Raw genomic sequence first — 27,005 nt, 5'->3', positions numbered from 1 at the left:
TATTGTACTCAAAGTTTAAGTCTAATGAAAAAAACAATTATAGCAAACAAGAAAAACAACAAAAAAATGAATTGTTTTAGGATTGAGATACATTTTTCAGAATATAAATGTTCGTATTTCATGTTACAGTTTTTTACAGACGCTAGGACACATTTCTCAATACTTAGGTTACTTTTGCAAAACTCTTCACACAGTTCCCCTAACCAACTTTCAGCTTGGCAAAGCAGTTCATTTCACATTCAAAATGCACTACAACTACCAAAACACTTTATTCAAGTCAAATCAACTCATTCTTCCAGAACACTAGTAAAGGTTGACAGCCGACAAACACACTTTGTCACAAAACAAATGACCTAAAAAACACTAACAACATGTAGCATTATACAGTGTTTTCTTGTGTAACACAAGGACACATCTCTGTATATAATTCACTGCAATATATGTTACTGGAATGAATCAGACATGTTTACATCACAATACAAAACTATTCAGCATTTGTCTCCTTTTGTAATGAAACTGAAAGAGTAACACCTGTGCAGATGTTCATCTACAATGAGAATCAGCTGTGGCTGGTCCAATTGTCCAATTGTTTTTATAGCATTTAATTTTAAGATTTAAAATATATTTCATTAAAATATTACTGTAGAAATGTAGCAAGTTGCTGTCTTATTCAGTTTTGTATTATGTTATTGTTTTGAACATCAGTTTAACAGTTTTTGGAAACAGTATGTAAGCATGTGCAAATTGGCCTGTACGTACAAAGAGTTTTTGGCAGTTGTTGTGTCTGAGTGAGAAAAGAATTCATGAAATTTGAGAGATGTAGTCATTGAATGCATTTTGTGCCAAAGCAATGATAATTGATCCTCAGTTTAGCCCACATATACTTCTGTTGTGCTCACTGTGTGAAGAGTTCTGCAAAAGTGACCTAAGTATTGAGAAATGTGTCCTAGCGTCTGTAAAAAACTGTAAAGAGGAATTGGACGAACCCCTGTGTGATGATTTGTATCCTCCTCCCGTCATGAGCGAAGCTTTGTGTCCCTCGCGGGTTTCCGTAGCGCGATCGGTCTAAGTTTGGATTTTGAGGAAGTGCTCGGCCAGCGGGCAAATCACAAAGCATCAGCGAAGACCCAACGGTTATTTTAAACGGAACGGCGTACAGCGTTCGCACTGAAAATACACTATGGCATATCAACTCTACAGAAACACGACACTCGGGAACAGTCTACAGGAGAGTCTTGATGAACTTATTCAGGTAAGAGTGTTGAATCAAAGTGAAGTTAACTAGCTTGATTGCTAGCCAGCGCAGAATGATGTGATGGATAAATAAAGATAACGGAATACAAACGATTACTGCACACCCAGGCATCTACCTTCAGTAGTTTATTAAGTCACCGTGTTAAATTCTATTATTTGTTCTGATCTTGATCAGTGATGTGTCGGATTATTAAAGTTAAATGAGTGTTAGCTAACGCCAGCTGTGTTTGTAATTGAGCTGCTCTTCATAAGAATACGTTATGGATGAACTGGCTCCCAATGATGGATAAACGAACTGTTTTAGTGTTTCTTAAACGTTTACGTGAAATACTTTTTGTTTTCACGTTACCTCAGACTGACATAAAACTCAGTCATCCCTGTCTGTGGTTAATAATAACAATCACGCAGGCAGACTTTGTATGTACATGATTTTCTAATGATATTACCCCTAATTTAAGGAATCAGTCCACTCAAGAAACCATAAAACCTAATTAAAATAAAAAAAAGTGTTAAATATGTATGAATTCTTTTCTTAACAGAACACATTCAACTCTATTTTCCCTCCTTCCACAGACTCAACAGATCACTCCACAGTTAGCCCTCCAAGTCCTTTTACAGTTTGATAAAGCTATCAACACAGCACTGGCCAACCGGGTCCGCAACAGGGTCAATTTTAGGGTAAGCCAGACACGCTCCACAATAACATTTACAAAAGAAGTTTGTTTTGTCTGCTAATACAAGTTATTTGGCTAACTAGCTAGCTTTGCCTTGAACTGGACGTAGTTGTGATGCACGGAGAATCACTGCTCTTTGTGTTATCCACAGGGATCTCTGAACACGTACAGATTCTGTGATAACGTTTGGACGTTTGTTTTAAATGACGTTGAGTTCCGAGAGGTGACGGATCTGGTCAAGGTGGACAAAGTAAAAATTGTAGCATGTGATGGCAAAAGTAAGAAATTGGATTCACAATGCCGATGTTGTATGGTATACTTTCATACTTGTGGTGTTTGTGATACAGTCCTCCTAACTGAACTGTTTCTCTTACAGACACTGGGTCTAATGCAGCCGAGTGAAATCAAGGTGGAGAGAGAAAGAGAAGTGAACTGAAGTTGCTGGTTGATGGGAAGGTTGAGAAGAATTGAAGACGAGGCACACAGCGGTGGGGACTGTGTATATATTATTTATTACAGTTCTCCAGCCTTCATACATCAACCTGCTCAGCGGAGGACTGACAAACATACGGAGCACATAAGGCCTTGGATGTCACATTACATTTTTCATGTTATAAATAAATATATATAATTTTCATAGAAATGGCAATGCTTTTCAGTTTGTTACGATTTAGCTTATTCTCTAATAAACTTGTTTTAAATGTATTTTGTAGTGAAGTTTTTTTTTTTTATCCTTTTATGTGGCCTTTTTTCCTTCAAATGAACAGGATAAATAACTGTGTCTGGAAATGAGCCAAACTGTTTTTGTTCTCTGGTTGGACACACCACTGAATGTACACTAGCCATCTGGCCATGTCTTCAAATGTTTTTGAACAGTTTAACTCTCATTAGCTCTGATCTATAACCTTAAATGTATAAAAACCATCAAATTAAACCGTGTAATGTTTGCTCATAAAACATTAAATCAGGCATAAATGCTATCAGAAATGTAATCTGAATAATTATGCCTTTTTATTCATTATATTGTATATCAGTTGCAGGAGCAGAGCAAACAGGTGTGGGCTGCATTTTCTTTTCGAGCAACATGTAAACTATTTTATCATTTGATAATCTTGAGTTTTTAGCTGATAATGATGAGGGAAAAATGTTTTGTCAGCTGACCCCATCAACTGAACATTGACACATGAGTGATTATGCTGCACTGTACTACCTAAGCCTGCATTTTGGTTTCTTAATACTTCCCAAATCATGGCCTAACCATGCATGTTTTTTTTATTTTTTTTTTATTTAGCATTAGAGCCATTTTTGTTTGACTTTTACCCAGATTTACCTCCAATCACCATTTATTAAATCTCCTGCATTAAAGGGCATCACTCATAGGGCGACTCCATTAAGCCTGATTACATACACACATACAGTCGGGGAAGGGGGTCTTTGTGTCAGCGTCATACTATTTCCATCTCGCTGTGCAATGCTGGAGCTGGACATCACTTTTCAGTTTTTGGTCATTTTGTCTGCTGGTCACCGAGACTGTAAGGCTGGGTGGTGATGCCTGGACTTTAGGAGCTCATAAAGATGGATAACAGGGGCTTTGCAGGGAAAAAGGGCAAAGAGGGTTCTTTTAAGCGTGCATCTATTAAACGCACATCCTCTGGCTCTCAGAAGGTAAGATACATCAACAAGCTTTGAATCCCCCCCCCCAATCTCCACCTGCTGCATTTGATAAGATTGTTTTGAGTTGATGAAGAAACATGGCTGTACTGAATTATATTTGGGAGCAGAGCCAGCAAGGAATTCTGGTAGCTTTAAAAAAAAGAAAATAAAATTAGAAGTGGTTGTGAGCCCCTAGAATCATTCCCATCTTTCACCGGACCGACTGTGTCTTCACAAGGTGATGGCTAATTAACTGAAGGAAAATTTTTGTATGCACTTTACTTTGAATTTGTTTAGGATTGGACATGTTTGAAGATTCAACTAATTTCTGCAATGCAAAAAAAAAAAAAAAACAGTATAAAAGTTTAAGTTGCAGGTTTGTTTAATGTTAACAAAAACCGGGGTCTCTCTTGGTTAACTTGTTTACACTGGCATTGATTTTGTACGTGTGTGAACTTATTTGGTGAATGCATTGATTCCAGTGGCAGTCTTGATCTTAAAGTGTTCACTCATACACATGCACACATACAAAACCTGTTGTCAGCATTGTCCTCTAATCTTTGATAATGGCCCAGTAAAGAGCACTGGCCCGGGTAGCTTAAACCCCTGTTCTCTCTAAGTCTCAATCTTATGTGATTAATGCAGAGTTCTGTGGAACGAGTCCAAACACAAGTGGACAAAAACACACTTAGTGGACTTACAATGGACCTGAAATCATTTCAAATCATCTTGTGTTTTCAAGGGAATGGAATATGGTGTTCTAGAGTTCATGAAAATTCAAGGTTGCATTAAAAATTCCAGCAATGTCATAATTCACTTGACCTTCCCACTCTGTAAACTGTCTGAACTAAAATGTTACATCCTTGTCTTGGTACAAACTGCATTTTCCTTTATCAAATTCATACAAATTTATATAATCAGCATTTCCAGCTGGACATGTTCTGTGATAGTGTTTGTTAAATTCAGTGTTCGTAAAAAAGCACCTTTAATCGTACCTAAAAATGTTAGAATATAATAACACCCAAAATCACATGTTTTGAAGGAATGAGCCCTTGTGAAATGGAATGGCTTATCGATTTTCTCAAGACCCCAAATCCTTTTTAATAAATCCATTGGAACTGAATCCTATTGCATTGTAGAATATGTGAAATTATCTTTCTTTCTTGTAAACAGTGTGGAAAAATTAGTCTTCGTTTCCTATTGGCCTACAGAGTTGATTTGCTCAGATGAGGATTATCTGAGTTGAGCTTCTCACAGAGCTCCTTTATGTAGCTGCTCACGGGGTAGACTTGTGTTAATTTGAGAGCTTTGAGAGACTAAATTGTAATTATGGATCAGTAGGAGCAGATTTTTCTGGTTTTCTCTTTGTTTAATTTTCGAGTAAGTCTTTGTCTAGGCACAATGTTGGCTATGAGGCTATGCGTATGTGTAGATTAAACACACAAAAATAATGATAATGTGTAGAAATAATCATTATTTAGATAATGTATAAAGCAATTTCTCCACCAAAAATATTGTAGTTCATTTTTACTTTATACATCTGAGGTATATCATATTTTTGTCTAATATCATATAAATATACATAAAAAAAGTCTTTTGCCTAAAAGACAATTTCCAAAATTATAGTTTGTGCAGTTTCAGAGAGTGGTTTGTGTGATTGTGTGGCTTCACCTTCCACATGGCAAATTCCACATGTGTGTTTCTATGACTAAACCCTTTAGGATTTGGGAGAAATGAAGCTCTAAAATGCCCAAATCCAAAGATGTCAAAAGCTTTCGACAGATGTCTAAACACAAATCTCATATGTACTTGGGAGAGAGCCAGATTATGTTTCAGTGAAACATGTGAATGAGAGCGCTTGTGCTTTATTTGATATCAGTAAAATGCTTCTTAATAATATGGTGCTGCTACAGCAACAGACCGTTTTCTAGAACACCTTTCTGAAACACGCTAAATCTCGGTTACTGTTTCCAACATAAATCCTAAATTACTGACAGGTCTTCAGTACGGACTTGAGGCACTTGTATCTTTCATATGATAACTATCTTTCCCAGTTTACCTCAACAAACAGTATTAAGAAGAGGTGTGGAGGAGCTAATGGGAGAGATTAGCATGTTGACCAGTCAGGCAGATTAGAGAGCCCCTGGTCTCAGAGTAGGCTTTAGTTTGTGGTGTTCCAGTGGACTGGTCATGAGGTTCCAGCAGGATTATCTTCAGCAGTGGTCATGGGACTCTGAGACTGAGGTCCAGCACACGTGGTCCAGACCTCTGCTCTATAAAGGAAGGCCACAGGCAGTTCAAGGCAGGCTGGAGGACGACTTCATGTCAAGCCTGCTATTATGGAAGCCTTTTGTCTTTCTCTTTATCTTCAAGGGTAAGTGCCATTCTAGCAAGTCAGTTTGAGCTCAAGAGATAATGTAAATGGTGGGATATACCTCAAATATTTGTTGGTGGTATATTGTCAGCTAGTTTAAAGAAAAAGGTTCAGCCTGCTTTTGGTTAGTATTTCTGCACTGTAACGTATTCCTCCCAGGCTTGGTTTTGATCCATTATAGGCATTTCTTTTTTTTCTTTTTCTTTTTGCCTCCACTGCAGGATTTCTTGCTCTTATAGGAATTTTTCTTTCTAGTGATGTGTTTGGCTTGCTATTGGAGCATGGAATGTTGGGGATATTTCTGCAATTAATATTCTTATCCAATAAATGAATAGAAAATAAACAACTGTGAGCGGAAAAGTTCTACTGTTTAGGTATGTGGCTGTGTATTGACCTAGAAGGGTTCAGTTGTTTTCATAATTTTAATATGCCTAAAGTGATTTCATTTACACTGAGTGCTTAACAGCTGTTGTCAAAACCACGAACACACACACTCATACTTGTGCACTGTATATATATAGGTAACCTATATAATCACAATTGTTTTACAAATTGTACTGTTTCTTTTCTGCAATGTTAGTCAGAAATAAACAGATAAGCTAACAGAAAGGCTTGTTTATTTTTGGAAAAATAAAGTAATGGATTGCGAAAGAGATTTAGGAAATGTTTTGACATTCTACTTTAAATGACTGAGAATGAGTGAACCAAATTCTCCTGTATTGTGTCTTGCAGGTTCAGAGGGCATGGGTTGAAAGGACATTTCTAAAAAGGGAGTGCATTCACATATTCCCCAGCAGAGAGCCCAACAAGTGAGTAACAGTGTTGTTATTGTTAACTAAAACTAAAACTGAAGCTATTAAAATTCATTTTTTTAAATTGAAATAAAATACAAATATCGGATGAAAAAAAAATCTAAATAGAAATATTTTACAAAATTAATGAGGTGTGCTATGGCGGTTAAAGGTGGCTTTTTCTGTTGTAGGTGCTGTTGCGGTCAGCTGGTAAACCAACATGTGGCTATTCTTCCTGGTTCCACCAATAAGAGCACAGATGAAGGCCAAGGGGTGCAGACTGAGCCTCCACAAGAGAAATGGTCGGTTGCTAAGCACACGCAAGCCACACCCACTGACGCATATGGCATCATTGAATTCCAGGGAGGAGGTCATGTCAACAAGGCCATGGTATTTTTCAGCAAATCGTGTGATTCATTTGTTTTTCCTTCCATAAAAATGTGCTTATACAGTTTGGGAGTCAGCCTAAAAATTGTTCTGAACATTTGATCATATAATTTTTTCTCATCTCTTCCTTGTTTGTTCTCAGTATATCCGTGTGTCCTATGATACGAAGCCTGATAACCTTCTGCATCTGATGTTGAAAGACTGGCAACTGGAGCTACCCACCTTGCTCATCTCTGTGCATGGAGGCCTACAGAACTTTGACTTGCAACCCAAACTCAAGCAAGTGTTTGGAAAGGGCCTGATAAAAGCAGCAGTTACCACTGGGGCCTGGATTTTCACTGGAGGAGTTAGTACAGGTGGGTGTTTGACAAGTGACATCACTTAAATGGTCATCTGTTCCTGTTTCAAATACTGAATCATCTGCTTTCCTATTGAGCAAGAAACTGCGAATGACTCCACCACATTATTAACACACTAATAATTGAATGTTTATTCCCTCTTGTCACATTACACAGGAGTGATTCGGCATGTAGGAGATGCGCTGAAAGACCACTCCTCCAAGTCCCGTGGGAAGGTGTGCGCCATCGGAATTGCACCATGGGGTATTGTGGAAAATAAAGAGGATCTGATCGGACGAGAAGTAAGCCATTTGTGTCATTGCACAGGAACGCAAGTACTCATTTTTAATCAGCATAAGTGAATGTCTGAGGTATGGCTTCTGTAAGGTTTTTGAGTGATGTATCACCACTCTGTCTGTGTTTTTGCTTTGTCCAGGTGACGCGACCCTACCAAACCATGTCCAACCCTCTCAGCAAACTTTCTGTGCTTAACAGCAGCCATTCCCACTTCATTCTGGCTGACAACGGCACTCACGGAAAGTATGGCGCGGAGGTCCGACTGCGCAGGCAGCTGGAGAAACACATCTCTCTGCAGAAGATCAACACACGTAAGTCAACTTTTAGAGAACCTTTAGTAGCCAAGACAGCTTTTTGAAGGAAGTTCAACTATTTTAATGAATCCATCAAGTCAAAAGGAGATGAAACACTGTTGGAGTCCACGATTGTTGGTCTAGAGATGGAAAACCTAATCTGTGACCTCCTGGGTTTCCCTTTGTCATCCTATGCCTGGATTCCTGATGAGGCTGGGACAGCAAAGGGAGGTCCAGATGTCATCATATACTGCAGTCAGAACCACAATCTTTATCATGCTCAAAAGCATCTTTTCATGTCTAATCGCTGCTTATTTTTTGCATTTTTGTACATGAGTGTGTTTAATGTGTGTGTCTGTACAGGTCTGGGTCAGGGGGTCCCTTTGGTGTGTCTGATTCTTGAAGGAGGGCCAAATGTAATCTCCATTGTGTTGGAGAGTCTGCGTGAGGACCCTCCTGTACCTGTGGTAGTGTGCGACGGCAGCGGACGAGCATCAGATATCATTTCATTCGCTCACAAGTACTCTGAGGAGGATGGGTGAGGAAAACATTGATAATGATTCAATGATTATTAATGAATTTTAAAGTTGTAGTTCTGCAAATGCTTTTTTATGAGGCATATTCACTACATGGCAGGATAATTTTTTTGATTTACTGATATGTTATTGTGCTGTTGAAAAAAAGAACATAATTGTGACGTGAAAGGTCACTTTACACTGAATCATCGGTCTTACTGTTTCTAAAAACTCTTTCTCTTGGTCTCCATTACATTGTTCTGGTGCAGGCTGGTTAATGACAGCATTAGAGACCAACTTCTAGTAACCATACAGAAGACATTCAGCTACAACCGGAATCAGGCACAGCAGATTTATCTCATGGTGATGGAGTGCATGAAGAAAAGAGAGCTGGTGAGTTAAACATAGGTTGGGGTGGCAAGAAAACAGACTGAAAACAACCTCTCACTCTTTTTTTTTTTCAAGATTTTTTGCCATAATATAACATATACTGTATATTTATGAGAAACATTCTGTTTTATATCGTGTTATATTTCACAGATATGATAATAAACATAAATTGTTATTCATTTGGCCTCATTTGCCTTTTTCATATCATATGTTGTTCTTATTATTTTCTTTATTTTTTGCTATTTTTTCCTGTGTCTTAATTTCAAAACATCTAGCTCACAATATTCCATTGCTTTTCCATGTCATCTCATTGAGTGCTTTTGTCCTTCATGAAAATATAGACATGAGGTAAAATGATTTCCAAAACCCAGGGACGCTGTGACAAGTTCCTCAAAACCATGTGAAGAATAAATGCTTTAGTAATGGGAAACACGTGTCTAGAAAAAAGCATCACTGTTGCTGTGAATATGTTATATATAAATGCATGTTTTAAACACAGTGCCTTAGTACTCATTACCCCCTCTCGTGATCAAATCATTATGATCTCTCTGCTGCTCACATTTTGTCTGTCTAATCATTTCTTTTCTTTCAACATACACATACAGACCAAATACATAATAAATTTCTGTCCAACCATGAGAATAAAAAACAGTTGTGGAAAAATGAATAAACAAATACTATAATTGTTTATTTCATATTTTATTTATCATTAAGTATTGTGTCTATTCGTGCTTGTCCTTCACAGAGTTACACTACTGTTCAGTGGTTTGGTGTCAGTAAGATTATTTAAAATGCAAAAATGCATTAAAATGATCAAAAGTGCAGTAAAAGATTTCTCTTTCAAATTTTCAAACGCTGTTCTTATAAACTTTCTATTTATCAAAGAATTCTGAAAAACATTTATCACAGTTTCCACAAAGAAATAAAAATAAAATAAAATTAAGCAGCAGAACTGTTTTCAATACTGATAGTAATAAGAAATGAGAATATTATGATTTCTGAGGGATCATGTGACTGAAGTAGTGGACTGCTTGTAATGCAGCTTTGCCATCACAGGAATAAATGACCCTTTAAAAAATATTAAATGTAATAATATTTCACAATTTTCCTGCTTTTACTGTATTTTTGATCAAATAAATGCAGCCTTGGTCAACATAATAGACTTCTTTCAAAAGAAAGAATGTACTGTCCCCAGACTTTTGAACAGTAGTTTATGTTTATAATTCATAATTTTCATACTACATATAGTATACTATATTATTACAGGCATTCCACACAGTTCTTACCTTTTGTGCTGTCACAGATCACAGTTTTCCGCACAGCCTCAGAGGGTCAACAGGATATTGAGATGGCCATCTTAACCGCTCTGCTGAAAGGTGAACTCTTGTTCAGACCACGGTCACACAGTTTAGGACACATTCTTAATATTGAAATGTAACACCCATGAAAAGTACTTTGTTTGTATCAGAATATTAATATTATTCATATTAATATTTATTATAAGATGTATTTTATCTATCATTCCATTTACAATCTTCAACATTTGGTTTTGACATTAATGGAATATTTTGTTTCTTTGGGTTTATCAGGCACAAATGCTTCAGCTCAAGACCAGCTGAGTCTGGCTTTGGCCTGGAACCGTGTGGATATTGCTCACAGTCAGATCTTCGTCCATGGACAACACTGGCCTGTAGGTGATACCACGCACAGCTGGGTTAATGGGAACATAGTACACAGATTGCCTTTATAGACTCGGTAATCCCTGATAGAAAGTTAAATAATAAGAAAGTAAAAATAATGTTATTAAATACATATTTACATATCTATATCATCAGTCTGCTGGGTCCCTGCCCACCTCATCTACAACCCAGCAGGATAAACCAAAGAGCCCCATCAGCACCCATGCCAGCAAGGGTAAACCTGCTAGGGCCAAGAAGGGCAAAGGTGCCAAATCTAAACCTGAGCCTGAGGAGACAGACCCTAGAAAACTAGAACTGCTTAACTGGGTAAGAGTTATTCTTTAGTAATGTTGTGTTAGTGAGCATTTGCTTTACTCACCGCTGAGTACACTGCTGGAGGTTTATATATTTTCAAGCAATTCTGTTTATATGTGTGTGTATGTTCTTGCTGGTCAATTCAATTTCATGTGTGTCTGTGTGTGTTGATGTGTAAAATAGGTTAATTCTCTGGAGCAGGCCATGATGGACGCACTCGTGCTTGACAGAGTGGATTTTGTGAAGCTCCTTATTGAAAATGGTGTCAACATCCACCATTTCCTGACGATCCCGCGACTGGAAGAGCTCTATAACACAGTTGGCAGACAATCACATAATATTGTTGAATTTTAGAGGGTCATGTAGCCGCTGTGTTTTACTGTGCTTTCTGTTTTAGCATTTCATGTTTTAATGATAAAACCAATTATGAATGAGACCCACATGTCCAGTTAATAGAGCTTTCACTGCTGTCCCCTCCTCTCTTTCCATGCAATATGGTTTGAAAATGTTGTGTGTGTTCAGGATTATCTTATCATATTATGTAATCTGTTGTTGGGGAGAAAGCACTTAGCCCAAACACATCTGTGTTTTACAGAAGAAGACTAATGGGTGTATATGGGTTTTATAATTTTTTTATTTAATTTTTTTTTTGTTTATATGGTTTTATTACTTCTTCTTTTTTTTCTTTTCAGAAATTAGGCCCGACCAACACACTGCATTTTGTGGTCAGAGATGTAAAAAAGGTAAAGTCCATTATTAAGGTCTTTCTTATCTTTAAGATTATCATGAGTTACAACATGCACTGCATTTTTCTGTTATTTAATGGCCTATTGTTCTAAAGAATAAGATTTTAATCTTCTTTACAATGTGTGAATGCAAGTGAGTGTTAGGAATTATGTGTGTTAGATTGCAAGAGCATTGCATAAATAGTTTTATTTCACTCTAGTTTCAGTAGTTTCAGCAGTAAAAGAACAAGTTGCTTTATGGTGTTATGACATTATTGTTTCCAGGGAAACCTACCTCCAGATTACCAGATCACTCTGATTGACATTGGGCTGGTTCTGGAGTATCTCATGGGAGGAGCGTATCGGTGTCACTACACTAGGAAAAGTTTCCGCACACTCTATAATAACCTCTATGGACTGAAAAGAGTGAGTTGTCACCAACCTCTTACACCCTTACATATTCATGCATAAATGAAAATAAATGAAAAAGTATTTTTTTCCCCCTGCAAACACATTATATCTAACATAACAGCTTAGCTTAATAATAATATTATAGTTGCCAACTAAGATTTTTCCAGTGGCCGAAAAACTCCAATATTTAGAGCAGAAATATGAAATATTTTACAGAAAAATGTAAAACTAAAATAACTGACATGTCAATTAATGGGCCGATTAGTTGTCCTTGCTTAGTCTATGGTCTAGCAAAAATATAGATAATTATTAATAGCAACTTGTTTCTCAGCTTTCACACTTTTGGGAAATTAAGAAGGAAAAAAAAACAATTAACTAATTATATACCAATGTATCTAAATAATCAAATATGTTCAAACACATCTGATTCTTTCTGTTCTCTTTTAGCCCAAAGCTTTGAAACTTCTGGGTATGGAGGTAATCCAGTCAAAAAACCACACAACAGAAATTTGACTGGTAGCTAACACTTGTAGTATTTACAGAGACTCGCTCCGTTTTGTATTTGACAGGACGATGACCAAAGACCTAAAGGCAAAAAGAAGATGAAGAAGAAGAAAGAGGAAGAAATTGATATTGACGTTGATGACCCAGAGGTCAGTCGATTCCAGTACCCCTTCCATGAGCTGATGGTGTGGGCTGTTCTCATGAAGCGCCAAAAGATGGCGCTGTTTCTCTGGCAGAGGGGAGAAGAGGCCATGGCCAAAGCTCTGGTGGCATGTAAACTCTATAAAGCCATGGCACACGAATCTTCACGGAGTGAACTAGTGGACGACATCTCGCAGGATCTGGACAATAATTCAAAGTGAGCAATTATATTATATTACATTACAGTACAGTATAGTATAGTTAGATTAAGATTATTTTAAACTTTCATATGCTCACCAGTGCTGCATTTATTTGAATATTACTAAACTTGTCTTTTTTTCTTATATATTTTTTAAAATGTAATTAATTCCCTTCATAGCAAAGCAGTATCTTCAGCAGCCATAACTACAGTCTTCATTGTCACATTATCCTTCTGAAATCATGCTAATATGCTGATGTGAACCTTTGTGCTGTTAAAAATCTTTGTGGAAACCATGATTTTATTTGTATTTTTTTCTTCTGATTTTTTTTTTTTTTTTTTTTTTTGATGAATAGAAAGTTCAAAAGTAATTTATTTAAAACAGACATCTTTTGTAACATGTTTACTGTCACCCTTGGTCAATTAATGTATCCTTGCTTTATAAAAGTATTAATTTCTTGTTTCGAAAATCTTACTGACTCCAAAATTTTGAATAGTGGTGTAATAATTTATGTATAATTTTGGTAACACTTTAGAATAAGGTTCCGTTAGTTAATGTATTAATTAACATAAACAAACAATGAACAATACATTTATTACTGTATTAATCTTTGTTGATGTTGGTTAATGAAAATACATTTATTCATTGTTAGTTCATGCTAATTCACAGTGCATTAACTAATGTTAACAAGCACAACGTTTTATTTGAATAATGCATTAGTAAATGTTGAAATTAACATTAAGATTAATAAATGCTGTTTAAAGCTTGTTCTTGCTTAGTTCATGTTAACTAAAGTAGTTAACTAACATTAACTAATGGAACCTTATTCTAAAGTGTTACCATAATTTTTTTTAAGGAAGGTCGAAACAGTATTATGTTACATGTGACTGAATAGACTAGACTAGACAAGAATAGTATTTAGCTTTTGTTTCCAGATCAAGCTGTCACAGTGTCACCTCTCATAAAGCCTCTCTCTCCTCCCTCTCACACTCAGGGAATTTGGTCAGTTAGCGTATGAGCTGCTAGATCAGTCGTACAAGCATGATGAACAGGTAGCCATGAAGCTGTTGACGTACGAGTTGAAGAACTGGAGTAACTCCACCTGTCTGAAACTGGCTGTAGCTGCCAAACACAGAGACTTTATAGCCCACACCTGCAGCCAGATGCTGCTCACCGACATGTGGATGGGCTGCCTGCGGGTGGGCAAGAGCAATGGACTCAAGGTCTGCAATACAAAATAAACTACATTAATTAAGTCTCTGACTCTAAATATTACATATTTACATTTTTATCATTTAATTTTTATTCCCAGGTAATTCTTGGAATCATCTTTCCTCCAGCCATTCTTCTCTTAGACTTCCGAACTGGAGATGATCTATCTTACCAAAACTCCAAAGACAAAGAACAGCTCAAAGACAAAGAGGATGAAAACAAATCGGGCAAGGTAAAAATATGTACACTACCATTTAAAAGTTTGAGGTCATTGTGGTTTAAAAAAAAAAAATTAATACTTTTATTTAACAAGGATACATTAAACTGATCTAAATACATCTCATTCAAATTCATGCTATTCATACTTTAACTTTATATTCATCAAAGAATTATCACAGACTACATTAAAATATAAAGCAGCAAGACGTTTTTCAACACAGAAATGTTTAAGCACCAAGTCACATATTAGAATGATTTCTGAAGGATCATGTGATACTGGAGTAATGGCCTTTGAAAATTCAGCTTTAATATCACAGGAATAAATTACATTTTTAAATATATTACAATGGAAATTTTGTTTATTGTAATAATTTTCCACAATATTACTGTTTTTCTGTATTTTTGATTAAATAAATGCACCCTTGGTGAGCAAAAGACTTCTTTCAACAACAGTAAAAAAGTACCAACCCCAAACTTTTGAATGGTAGAATACATATGTTCTACAGTGGCTTCTTAACTTTTTCATGATTCTTTATGAGGTGAAAGTGAGTAAAACTCTCAGGGTGGGTAATTATTTTCAGGATGGCACCATGAGCATGGATGGAGCCTCTAAGAAAGGTGATGAGGAAGATGGTAAAGAGAAACAGAAACGAGTGCCTATTGGGAAGAAGATTTACTATTTCTATAATGCTCCATTTACTAAGTTCTGGTTCAATACGGTATGTGATACTTAAAAAAACACATCGAAGTCAAAACACACTATAAAAAAAATCTAAATGATGTTATAGCACACATTTTTTTAATCATAAACTGCAAAAACATAATGATTATCTACTCAGACTGCCTACCTGGTGTACCTGCTGTTGTATAATTACATCATCCTGGTGAAAATGGAGAGATGGCCATCACTGCAGGAATGGATTGTCATCTCCTACATCATCACTCTTGGACTAGAGAAAGTGCGACAGGTGAATAACACAAACAAAAATGTGTTGCTATATTGTTCTATTTATGTGTTGTTGATTTTTTCTTCATTGGACACATGTGCTTTTGTGTAGATCCTGATGTCAGAGCCAGGAAAGCTGAAACAGAAGATAAACGTATGGCTTGAGGAGTACTGGAACATCACTGATCTGGCTGCCATCACCATGTTTCTCATGGGACTGTTACTGAGGTTGCAGAATGAGCCTTACATGGGCTATGGACGTGTAATTTACTGTGTAGACATCATCTTCTGGTACATTCGTGTCCTCGACATCTTTGGAGTTAACAAGTATTTGGGACCGTATGTCATGATGATTGGTAAAATGGTGAGAACTAACTAACAAAAAAAAAATAGTATTCTCTTTTCCAAACAATAATGATATTTATTTATATGTGTGTGTGTGTGTGTGTGTGTGTGTGCGCAGATGATTGACATGCTGTACTTTGTGGTGATCATGCTGGTGGTTCTCATGAGTTTCGGCGTGTCACGTCAGGCCATCCTGCACCCGGACGAGGAGCCGACTTGGCGTCTGGCGAGGAATATCTTCTACATGCCCTACTGGATGATCTATGGAGAAGTGTTCGCTGACTCGATAGACCGTAAGACTAGAATTCATAGTAAGATTCTGTTTCCTGATTCATGTGTGAATGATGTGTCTCATCTCCATTCCACCCTCTCTGTATCTGTGAACTATACAGAAAGAGTTGTCTCATCTCCTGATCATGTGACCATTCACACTGCCATGGCATTCGCCCTCTACTGAATCATCTGTGATGGACTGAGTGTGTGACAGTGCTGGTCTTTACCTGCCCTTGCTTGTGAGTTTTAGGCATTTATGTCTTCTAGCTGTTGATTGTTGCCATTTTTTTCCTTTCACTTTTACACTTCTGCTCTAGCTTTGTACTGTTCTGGTATTTTTGGTGTCATAGCGCAACTGTCTCATTTGTAAGCTGCTAAATGAATAAATGTTAATGTAAAAAATAATCAAAAACAAATTAGGTACTATTTTACTTTTAAAATGAAATACATAAAAATAAATAAATAAAAATACTGTTTTAATGATAATACAGAATATATAAAAATACATGGTGGTAGGTGTACAGAAATGTGTAAAAAGTGCTGTTATGAAAGAATGCACAATTTATTGTGCAAATGTCATCCTGTTCAAAAGTCTAGGGTCATGTTTTTGAAAAAAGACTCTTATTCTCACCAAGGCTGCTTTTATTTGATTAATATTATTACAGTTTAAAATATTTTTTAATAGAAAAATATTGTAAACTATATTTATCTTTATTGTCACTTTTGATCATTTTAATGCATCCTTACTGAACAGTACTAATTTCTTAAAAAAAAAAAAAATCTAATAAAATAAAAAACCCAGAATTTTGAATTGTATCTTTCCTTTCTTCACGTAAAAAGTGGACAAAAATCTTAAAATATTTAACTTCCTTTAATAATGCACTGTTTAGATGGCTGGCTAATTGTGAAATTACAAATATTTGTTTAGTTCTCCATAACCTTTATCTGTGCCTTTCTCTTTCTTTTTACATACTCTTAGTCTATGCAATGGAGATTAATCGTGAGTGTAACATTTTTCTGCTATACCCACAATTAATTGGAATTATCAAACCCTGTAGAGTCACATTATGGTTGCATCATAACCTCTGTTATATATGGCAGCACCCTGTGGTGAAAACATATATGATGAAGATGGCAAGAAGCTCCCACCATGCATACCAGGGGCCTGGCTCACACCTGCCATCATGGCCTGTTACTTACTGGTAGCCAACATTCTACTGGTCAACCTGCTCATTGCTGTATTCAAGTGAGTCAAAGAGTAAACACAAAATGTAAGCCCTGTAAAGTAAAGCAATGATGAGCCATAGTACTGTAGCACACTTTATTATATTCTCATAGATTCATTATCAGCAGTATAACACTGAGAGAACTCATTTCTTTCACAGTAACACATTCTTTGAAGTGAAATCTATCTCCAACCAAGTTTGGAAGTTTCAACGCTACCAGCTCATCATGACTTTTCATGACAGACCGGTGCTTCCTCCGCCCCTTATCATCTTCAGCCACATATATATTGTGTTGAAGCGGCTGTGCTGTCGCTGCAGGAAGAAACAGGAAGGGGAGCTGGATGAGAGAGACCGCGGACTGAGTTATTATTCCTGCTACTCATTTTTACTGCTTCAATACGTCAATGTTATAGCAACCGATTTTAAAACATATTTTTAATTTTTTCAGAGTTGACTCTGAGTCCAGAGGAACTGAAAAATCTGTATGAGTTTGAGGAACAGTGTGTGGAGGAGTACTTCAGAGAGAAGGAGGACGAGGCGCAGTCTTCCAATGATGAGCGAATCCGAATTACTTCCCAGAGGTAATGGATGAAAAACAGCAACTGCACCTACAAATGTCATCTCATGGCTCAACAATAAGGATAGTAAATATTGATTTCCGTTGAACTCACATCTGCTGTCTTTTAAAGGATCTAAAAATGCAGCGTTGAAGCAAAGTCATGCAAAATTTCTAAAGACACTGCAGTGGTCATAATATGACATCAGACTCTGTCGGGGGGTTAAACTTATTTCAACATATAATACATTCAAAATATAAAAAATGGAATCCACTCCACTCTAGTTATGCATATTTGTAGAACACAGCAGTCTTTTATTGATCACACGTCTTGACATGATATAAATTCACATGTTAGAATTAACCAAATTTGAAAATTGGAACGCAGCTAAATTTACACAAGCTTGCATTTCCTGTTTTCTGCATTCGCATGTGCTAGAATGGAAGTCAGTGTAATGAAAATTGTAGTGTGACTACCTTTTAAAAAAACACATCTTGAGTTGAAAAACTCCTGCAGTAGAATGGAAAAATGTTTTATTTGAACTTCTTTTAAGAATGCCATCATGTGTGAGATGCTGCAAAAGAATGCAAAAAAATGTGTTCTTTGTGAACAGGTCCTTACTGATGCTTTCAAGACTTTCAACAAATCCACATCTATGTTAGCCAGCTAGATAACATTGTCTTGATGGCAAATTAGCAGTGTAGAATACATCACAGAATACCAAACATTTAAGTTTAAAAGGCATAGAAAATGAACGCACAGGATCAATGAATATAAAAAGTTTATTAGAGGCCATGCATCACTGACCTGAAAAAGCATGCAACATTTCTGTCATCTGGTTAGAAACTCACGCACACTGGCTCTGGGTCAGTGGGCCATCCTTATTGTTGAGCCCTACATTTAGAATAACCTCTGAGGTTAAAACAAACAACAAACATTTGGAAAAACTGTTGTCGCAGGGTTGAGAACATGTCCATGCGCCTGGAGGAGGTGAATGAACGAGAGCACTCAATGAAAGCCTCTCTGCAGACAATAGACCTGCGCTTGGCTCAGCTAGAGGAGTTCTCCGGCCGCATGATGCATGCACTGGAGCGGCTGGTTGGCATCGACCGCTGTGAGCTTCTCCGCGCTCGATCTGGGAGCTCAATGGCTGTGGACCAATCTGGCCTGCTTCGCCGTGGTAGCATCAACAGCGCTGATGGCTACAGTTTGTACCGCTGGCACCTGGATGCAGAGGACCGCAGTGAGGAGATGTCAGGGGACAGAAAGTGCCATGCAGAGAGACGCAGCAGTATTGGCAGCAGTGACCTCCTCCTAAGCCCACAACAAGATTCTTCCTATGGTCCCACTCTGAATGTGGTGCCCCTCCGGCAGAGGACATGCTCCAGTGTGGACATCCTCATCTCACCTTGCGAGTCACAAGACAGAGGCCAGAACTCTCAATCCCCAAAACTCAACTCCGCTCAGCACCCTAAAGACCCACTAGGTCTGCTAGAAGCTGGAATAGACATAGTAGTTTCACATCCTCTGGAAAGGGCGCAGTCCCTGAGGCAGTACCCAACTGAAGCTCAAAGTAACTCGCTTTCATACGAGAACAGATCCCAAAGTGGTACTTTGTACGTCTCTATGGCACAGTCGAGGTTGCACAGTCCTGGGAATACGTGGGCTTCGGAGCCCCACGGCCTACAGGATCAAGCAAGCAGATCGGCAACGTTAGGTCACTGGCCTCCACGCTTCGATGACAAAGTTCATCCTTCCCCATTTGGACTTTCACCCAAGAAATCTTTAGAGAAATCAAGACAGAGAGAGGCCCAAGATGAAGAAGGAGATTCTCAGGAGAGCAAGAGGACAAAAATGCAACAAGGGGAAAGTGAGGAGAAGAAAGATGAGGATGAGATGGTGGCAAATAGCAAAAGTGCCAAAACAGAGGGAGGAAAAGAGAAGCGAGAGGAGCTGACTGACTCCGATCACTTGTATGTTGCAGAGGACAGGATGTACCCCTCACTTAGATCTAAAAGTCTGAACACTAACCCACGAAAGGTGAAGGCCATAGGGAACTTCCTGGAGAAACCTCAAGCAGCCAGTAGTCTGAAAGACCTTGCTGGAGTCTTTGAAGTCAACACCAATGACTACAGACCCTCCAGAGAGAGGACAGAAACACAGACATGAGTGCTCACGCTGGAATTTTATCTGCCGTGGCAAGATAATCACTAGTGCTAGCTTAAAGAAGTTGATTTTCATTGTTTTCCAATATGGAAAACACATCCAAGTTATGCTTGTGCATTGACATCTTAGCTAGCAGGCATATTTTCAGACGTTATTTATATTTATGAGGTACATAATTTTAATGATTGAACCTGGTATGCAAAAAGGGAAATCAGGGTCTACCTCAATGCTGTAGATATTTAGTATCCCATTTTTTTTCCAAATAAAGGGAAATTTAACTTCAGTTATGCTGTTTATTATTCAACAACATCACATCTTTCCAAATACCTTATAGTATATTATTTCATATGGTAAAGCGTCATAAAAAAAATAAATCAGACACATGTAAATAACTTAGAAAAGATATTTTAATCTTTTTTACATAATCAGTTAACTCTGACAATATTACATAGAAGAAAATCAAGGAAGACATTATAAAATAGGACATTAAAGCTTGCATTGAATGGTCAGTAAGACTTTATGCTCATGTGGGAGTGCTGTCACTGTTTCATTGAAAAATATGCAAATGTGCCTGCATGCATATTCAAAACATGACTACTGGGCCATTAAAGGGACAGTTCACCCAAAATGATTATTCTGTCATCACATGCTCACCCTCATGTAATTTCAAACCAGTATGACTTTTTGCAAAACACAAATTACTATATTTACAAGACTGCTGGTAACCAAATTATTGACCTTCCATCGTATGGAAAAAAAGCACACATTTTCTCATCTCAAAAATATTTCCTTTCATGTTCCACAGAACAAAGAAAGCCAGGTTTGGACTGACCTGAGGGTGAATTAGCTCATTTTCATTTCTGGGTAAACTGACACTTTAAGTGGAAATGGCACGCCTCACAAAAATGAGCAGGGATTTTTTCAAACAGATGCACAATGGCAATAGAACTCGAACAATTTTACACCCTTAAACTTAAGTAGAATCATTCATTCATTCTTAGGTGGAACTTAGGTGAATCAATTTAGGTTGATTCTCCATTTCAGTTTGAATTTTGTGTTCTGAATTTATAACAGGCCCATGGAATCTGTAATTGAAAAATCTGCAGATTTACACAGAATTGGAACATTTGTCATGCACCAGGAGTTAAGTGCTCTCAGCTCTGGTTAACAAATTTGACCATGTTTAAATCCATTCAGCAGAATTCCATGTATTTCCCCCCCACAAAATCAGCTATAAAATAGTGCAGATTCAATTGGGCCTGGTAATAGCCCAGTAAGCTCAGAGGACACTTGAACACATTCAAGCTATTACAATCTTGCACTCTTTTTTTAAAAGTGGCTAACATCACAAGCAGGACTTTAAGTGGTTTATGAAGTGAGGAGGTTCTACGAGAGACCCACACACACAGATAACAGTGCACGACTTAAAAGAAAATACTGTTGCAGTGGTGCTGTAAACACTACACAACTTCACACTCATAAGAGCCTTATAAAAGAGGGAAAAAAAAAAAAAACAACGTACAGAATACTGACATTTAAATGTAATAAGTATTAACAAATAAATCAATCTCAAATAAGCACAGGTTAACATGCTTTAGGTGCTTCATATGCAGTGGTGAGTAAAATATACTTATGTCAATAGAGTATAAAAATATAATACCATTAGTAAATCTAATACTGTATATACTAATATACAGGGCCTAGCTGGCTGCTGCTTCAACAAGCAATAGGAAACGGTTCCTAGCCCTCTCTCTTTATTCTTGTCTTTCTTTTTCAAGCTCAATATATAATATATGAGAGATTACAACCAAAAAAGAAAGTATCCATCACAGTTTCGATATCTTTTTACTTTGGTCTCTGTTAAAATTAAGATTAATATGGTAAAGTCAGGGAAAGGGGGAAGACTAAGACTTGTGAACATTGCTGTCTATTCCACAGTTTATTGCGGCTTTGGAACAGTAACTAAAAACAAAATTAAGTACATATAAAATGGTGACTTTAAATATAACAAAACATAACATTTAACAATAACAGAAAATATATATATATATATATTGCATGTCCTTCGGTTTGACCAATATTTAATTGTCAAACCATCAGGTTCTTCAATCGCTACTTTAGGTCCACAATCTTTATTGCCAAAAACTGCATAATAGCAGGAGTTTGATATATTGTAATCTCTTCATATATTTTCCTTCATTAAATGGTGCTTTAACAAACCCTTTAAAATCAACGTACCTATAAACTGACTATATGTAATTAATTACTTTGAGGAACACAAAAGGTTCTCAAAATTCAAATTAGGCTACGCTGAATTGGGATTGATCCAGGTGGTTAATGGGTAGATTGTAGGATATTTTAGTTCAAAAGGAATGTTTTGGGAACATCTCAAGTGTCTTTTATCTAGCACGCTATCTTCAGGCCTTCAATTCATATAGATGAGGCAGGCTAAAGTCCAGAGCTCTCAGCAGCAGCTAACAGCTAACAAACCAGAGGTACTGTAAACCTCACACAATCACACACGCGCTGAGCTCAAACACACATAGAGAAATGAAATCATTCACACTGAGGCTGCAGAAGTTGCCGGGTTAGAGCAGAGTGCAACGGAAGAAGCTTGGCTTCTTGGATCGACTCTCTGTGATTTTCACTGCTCCTCCTCCTCCTGAAGGGTTATTCTCATTCTAAACACAAAGATGCAAGCAAACAAGAAACCATTTAGCATTAGTGTTACACATAAAGCCACATTTAAACTTTTTTTTTTTTTAATAACTTGACTGTTAGTATCCCACAATAAAGACATTTCAATCATATGTTTGAGTAAGTGAGTAGTTCTAAGCCTAACAATATTCTTGGATAAGATTATAAACATTTTCTACATGATCATAACATGAACATTCTCACCATTTTTCTGTTTAATCTGGTCATGATGTCTCTAGCAAGAGTGACAAAGGCCTAGCATTGAAGAAAACAGACATGACACTAGATTAGATTAATAAAGAAATGCAAATCTTGCTCAGTAAAATTCATTTAAATGGTTCAACATTATATGATTAATACTTTCCAAAAAAATTACATTTCCCTCACCTCTTCCACATTTGTGCTAGATTTTGCACTGGTTTCCAAGAACTTGATTCCATAATCAATAGCTAGCTGTAGAAGAAAAAAAAAAGGGAAATGTTTAAATAAACACATCAGCATTTTTACATACTAGCTCGTTCTGTTTCTGGACCAAGACCTGTTTAATAAAATAGATATTCAGCCATTTAAAAATGAATTTCAATGATACATACCTTTTCCCCTCTTTCCTTTGAAACTTGTCTCTTATCATTCATGTCACATTTGTTCCCCAATATCATCCGTTCCACATCTGATGATGCATGCTGATAAAACAGACAGAGGGAAAATTAATCTCACTTTAAATGAAATTAAAACATAATGCTTATTTTCTCCAGCATTAGGCCTACTTCTCACCTCCTCAATGTTCCTGATCCAGTTCTTGATGTTCTCAAATGATTTCTCATTTGTGATATCATACACCAGCATAATTCCCTGCGAAAACAGCAGAAAAGAAACACATATGGTAGCCTGCTGTATGTAAAGAAAGCATATCTAGCATTATTTACTCAAAAGAATAAAACATTATGTCCTACCATTGCTCCTCTATAATAAGCAGTGGTGATGGTTCTGAACCTCTCCTGTCCGGCTGTATCCTTCATGACAAATTTAAAACACACTTTAAATATTGTTTGTTCACGATAATAATTGATACCAGACATGCTCCAACTTTTTACTACAAAAGGCCCAAAAATCAAACTTGATTGAGGGCTGTGGGCCTAATGTAAGTGTCCAATAATATCCAACAATATCATATTAAAAGTTTCAATTCAAATTCAATAATATTGTACATATTTAAATGCAAAAGTGATATCATAAATTGAAATGAAAATATGCTTCAATTGCATATTGTGATAGGACGCAGTGGGCAAATCTTTTCTCTGGTTTGTTCATCTCTGCTTTATACAGTATAACGCAGACTTATACTCTCACCAGATCTGAAGCTTGATCTTCTTCCCATCCAGCTCAATTGTTCTGATTTTAAAGTCAATTCCTGCAATAATAATGTTTAGAAACAAGTGATGTGAAACACTTCATCTGAAAACAGTCCTATCATGACGCAATGTGAAACTGACTCATCTCAGAACACATCAGAAATCTTTCCGCTGGAAAGGGGACTGACACGTTAACACGATTTCATGGTGTAACCATGGAGATGGAATGTGTAGAAAGGTCAGCACGGTGTAACATATAGCTGCAGTGGTGCAAAACGCTTAGCACATGCGTATAAAAACCTGTTGCATTCAGTGGCAACAGAACATGGTCCCTGATTATGTCAATAATGAGAAAACTTGGCAGCAGTGGCGTGCACAGATCTCCGGAGGGGCAGGGGAGAAGTGGCGTGACGGTCCGGGGTAGAAATTGGGGACCAAAAGGGCCGGCTGTGCATGCCACCGCTTGGCAGTGTGTATTGAGGCATTCAATCCTGTCACCAGTGAAAGCTCGGACGACGGGACATGGGACGGGAAGTGACACAGCAGTAATTTTCATGGCAATAGGGGAAGTCTGTGGCATAACACTGACAAAAGGTCAAGGAACTCTTTTCACGGGTTTTGCACAGGAAATGACATGTTGGACCACAGTAGAGACAGGCCTACCTAAAGTTGTGTCAAAAATATCACAAGAAGAAACGTGGTCAAAAACTAGCCAAGTGACATCGTCCTTGTATGTTTTTACAATTTCTTGTGAAATCTATGCATTTGTACATTCTGATTTTGGTTTCATATTCTGGAATAACACTAGGTCTGTAAATAGGATGTATAACATTAATTTAGAAGATATTAAGTTAGCATAAAATACATTTGAATTTCACGCCGACTTTAATAAAGTAAGAACTGATGTAACAACACTAATGTAACATCTCTATGTTGTAAGCAGTCAGATGTAGATGAGTCAAGTCACTTGTGACAGCACCCAAACACGCTTTTTAATCTTACCCAAGTAAACTGCTCACCCTGGCCCTCTTGAACTCTTGTTTAGTGGTGAAACGTGAATCTAAACGTGTCTTTGACCACAGAAACGAAAGTGCAGTACAGCCCACACCGCTAGCGCGCAGCTAATCAGATCGCGATCATGCTAGCTCTACAAACACAGCCTGCTGTCACGTCTTATTGACATTACAGAGAAAAGTACGTTCCAAGTGAGGCTGACAAAATCGGTCATTTTACACGCTTGTCATTTTAAACGCTAATAAAACGCATGAATAGCGGAGTGAACGGGCTGTCACTTCCACGGCCTCTTCCTGTCACCTCAACAGAGAGTCACATGTAGGTAAACCTTCATGAATCTCTATAACAGCTTATTTCTCCTCCCGCAGGACTACATAGTAAGCATTCCTGTAATGTGCACACAGAAGTCACAGAGTTGAGCTTAACTGACCTATAGTGGAGATGAAGGTGGTGTTGAACGCGTCCTCACTGAATCGAAACAGCAGACACGTCTTGCCCACCCCGCTGTCTCCGATGAGCAGCAGTTTGAACAGATAGTCGTACGTTTTCGCCATGTTTTCTGTTTCTCCTGTCTGGCTACCTCGCTTTGGCTCGGTAGCAGAGTGCGTTTTCGTCTAACGGTACATAAAAGATGCGGCTGAACTTGTGTTTCCGACTTTTCCGATCACAGAAGCGAGGAAGAGGCTGGGCGTGTCCGCCGTGACGTCACCGTCGAAGACACCCGTCAAGAGGAGACTTAGGTCTCTGCAGAGCAAAAGTGGGCGTTTATGACCTTGTGGGTGTTTTCAAACTGCTGGGTGTTTCTAAATCATTCAATCAAAATGATCCCCCTTACACAACCCCACCCCTAAACCTACCATCACTATGACGTCAGTCAATCAGGTATCATGGTCTAAAAACACCCTGATCTGGTAACTCCCATTACTTTCCTGCAGAGACCTATACTTGGTCAAGAGCGAAAGAAGAAGCTTTGGAAAAATCACACAATTTTGATTTAAAAAGTCCCCGCGACCCTACAGAGGAGAAGCGGGGAAATCTTAAATACGAAGTCATATTTATTAGGAATTATGACATACTAATAAGTCATAATTATAAGATAAAATGTAGAAATTATGAGGAAAGTCATAATTATGACAATCAAAAGTTCTGATTTCAAAATTATTTTTAACTATTAATCCATTAATCTCAAAATTACGACTATTTTTCTATTTATTGATTTTTTTTTTCTCTTTTTCTATAAATTGTATATGTTCAACAAAGCCTGCTGTATTTTGTAATTCATCACGTTTATTGATTATAATTTGATTGTCAGTTAGAAAAGCTATAAAAATGTACTAATGTTTGGGATTTTGCTTCATCGCTGTGATTCTCTGTTGAACCCTTTCACTACAATGATTCACTCGATGATTTGTTCAGTGATTCATTTTTAACATTGAAGCAAGTGTGCGTTAGGTGCTTTGGCAAAAAAAAAAAAAAGACTTCCGCATAGGATGCACCCGTATATTCTCGCTTTTCCGAACTCTTTTGGAAGTTTCCTCCGAACTCTTTTGGAAGTTTCCTCCGTTCTCGCAGTGCTTGGATGCATTTCCGGTTCACGGGCTGTAGGACGGAGGAGAAATGAAACGGAAGCAGCTTCATTTTACTAGAGTAGCCATGAGACATGTCACTTTCACACACATCTGGGGAATACCGAACTTTTTGATCCAAATGATTCATAATGTGGTATTATTTCACTTTGTCATAATACCCACATCTTTGTCAGGTTTCTGAGTTATACATTATGATTATCATTCTAGGGACAAACTATTTGTTCATCCCAAAATTCCTATTTGAATTTAACCCAATTTTATTTACTTTTTTTTTTTTATGACAACGAAGGCTACTGTTTATTGTAGTGGATAACATCGTCGTAACTGGTAAACTAGGATAAACTAGTATAGAGTGGGGGAAACGCCCCCCTTAAGAAAAATGTGACATTACAGTGAAACAAAACATAAATGTGACTAGAATTGCCATCCCGGTTTTGAGTGACTATGGCAGGAGTTATTCACCAAATA

The 27,005-nt window shown here is 37.4% G+C and overlaps 3 protein-coding genes across 3 annotated transcripts; 2 read left to right on the top strand and 1 right to left on the bottom strand.

Moving 5' to 3' along the window:
* The first annotated feature begins 1,029 nt into the window (after nt 1-1,029).
* Nucleotides 1,030-2,633, top strand: LOC109088850 (transcription initiation factor IIA subunit 2). Its single transcript, XM_019102976.2, has 4 exons — nt 1,030-1,252; nt 1,828-1,932; nt 2,080-2,206; nt 2,305-2,633. The coding sequence occupies exons 1-4, from the start codon at nt 1,181-1,183 to the stop codon at nt 2,328-2,330; spliced, it is 330 nt and encodes a 109-aa protein (XP_018958521.1). The 5' UTR covers nt 1,030-1,180; the 3' UTR covers nt 2,331-2,633.
* Nucleotides 2,634-2,766: 133 nt separating this feature from the next.
* Nucleotides 2,767-20,629, top strand: LOC109092673 (transient receptor potential cation channel subfamily M member 1-like). The gene is made up of 27 exons (XM_042760005.1): nt 2,767-3,593; nt 6,688-6,764; nt 6,938-7,136; nt 7,276-7,489; nt 7,649-7,773; nt 7,908-8,079; nt 8,425-8,599; nt 8,846-8,969; nt 10,270-10,342; nt 10,556-10,656; nt 10,802-10,972; nt 11,144-11,278; nt 11,653-11,703; nt 11,971-12,111; nt 12,544-12,573; nt 12,666-12,958; nt 13,936-14,164; nt 14,254-14,385; nt 14,954-15,091; nt 15,212-15,340; nt 15,431-15,682; nt 15,782-15,974; nt 16,916-16,936; nt 17,038-17,182; nt 17,322-17,524; nt 17,611-17,743; nt 18,679-20,629. Exons 1-27 carry the CDS (start codon nt 3,504-3,506, stop codon nt 19,886-19,888), a joined length of 4,956 nt encoding a protein of 1,651 aa, XP_042615939.1. The 5' UTR covers nt 2,767-3,503; the 3' UTR covers nt 19,889-20,629.
* Nucleotides 20,275-25,659, bottom strand: rab8b (RAB8B, member RAS oncogene family). Its single transcript, XM_019106900.2, has 8 exons — nt 25,379-25,659; nt 23,933-23,993; nt 23,536-23,596; nt 23,357-23,434; nt 23,176-23,265; nt 22,970-23,035; nt 22,787-22,837; nt 20,275-22,566 (listed from the first exon to the last, which is right to left on the bottom strand). Exons 1-8 carry the CDS (start codon nt 25,500-25,502, stop codon nt 22,474-22,476), a joined length of 624 nt encoding a protein of 207 aa, XP_018962445.2. The 5' UTR covers nt 25,503-25,659; the 3' UTR covers nt 20,275-22,473.
* Nucleotides 25,660-27,005: the final 1,346 nt, after the last annotated feature.

The sequence above is a fragment of the Cyprinus carpio genome, chromosome A7 (genome assembly GCF_018340385.1).
Source record: "Cyprinus carpio isolate SPL01 chromosome A7, ASM1834038v1, whole genome shotgun sequence".
Classification (NCBI taxonomy): domain Eukaryota; kingdom Metazoa; phylum Chordata; class Actinopteri; order Cypriniformes; family Cyprinidae; genus Cyprinus; species Cyprinus carpio.
This window is presented reverse-complemented; position numbering and strand designations above follow the sequence as displayed.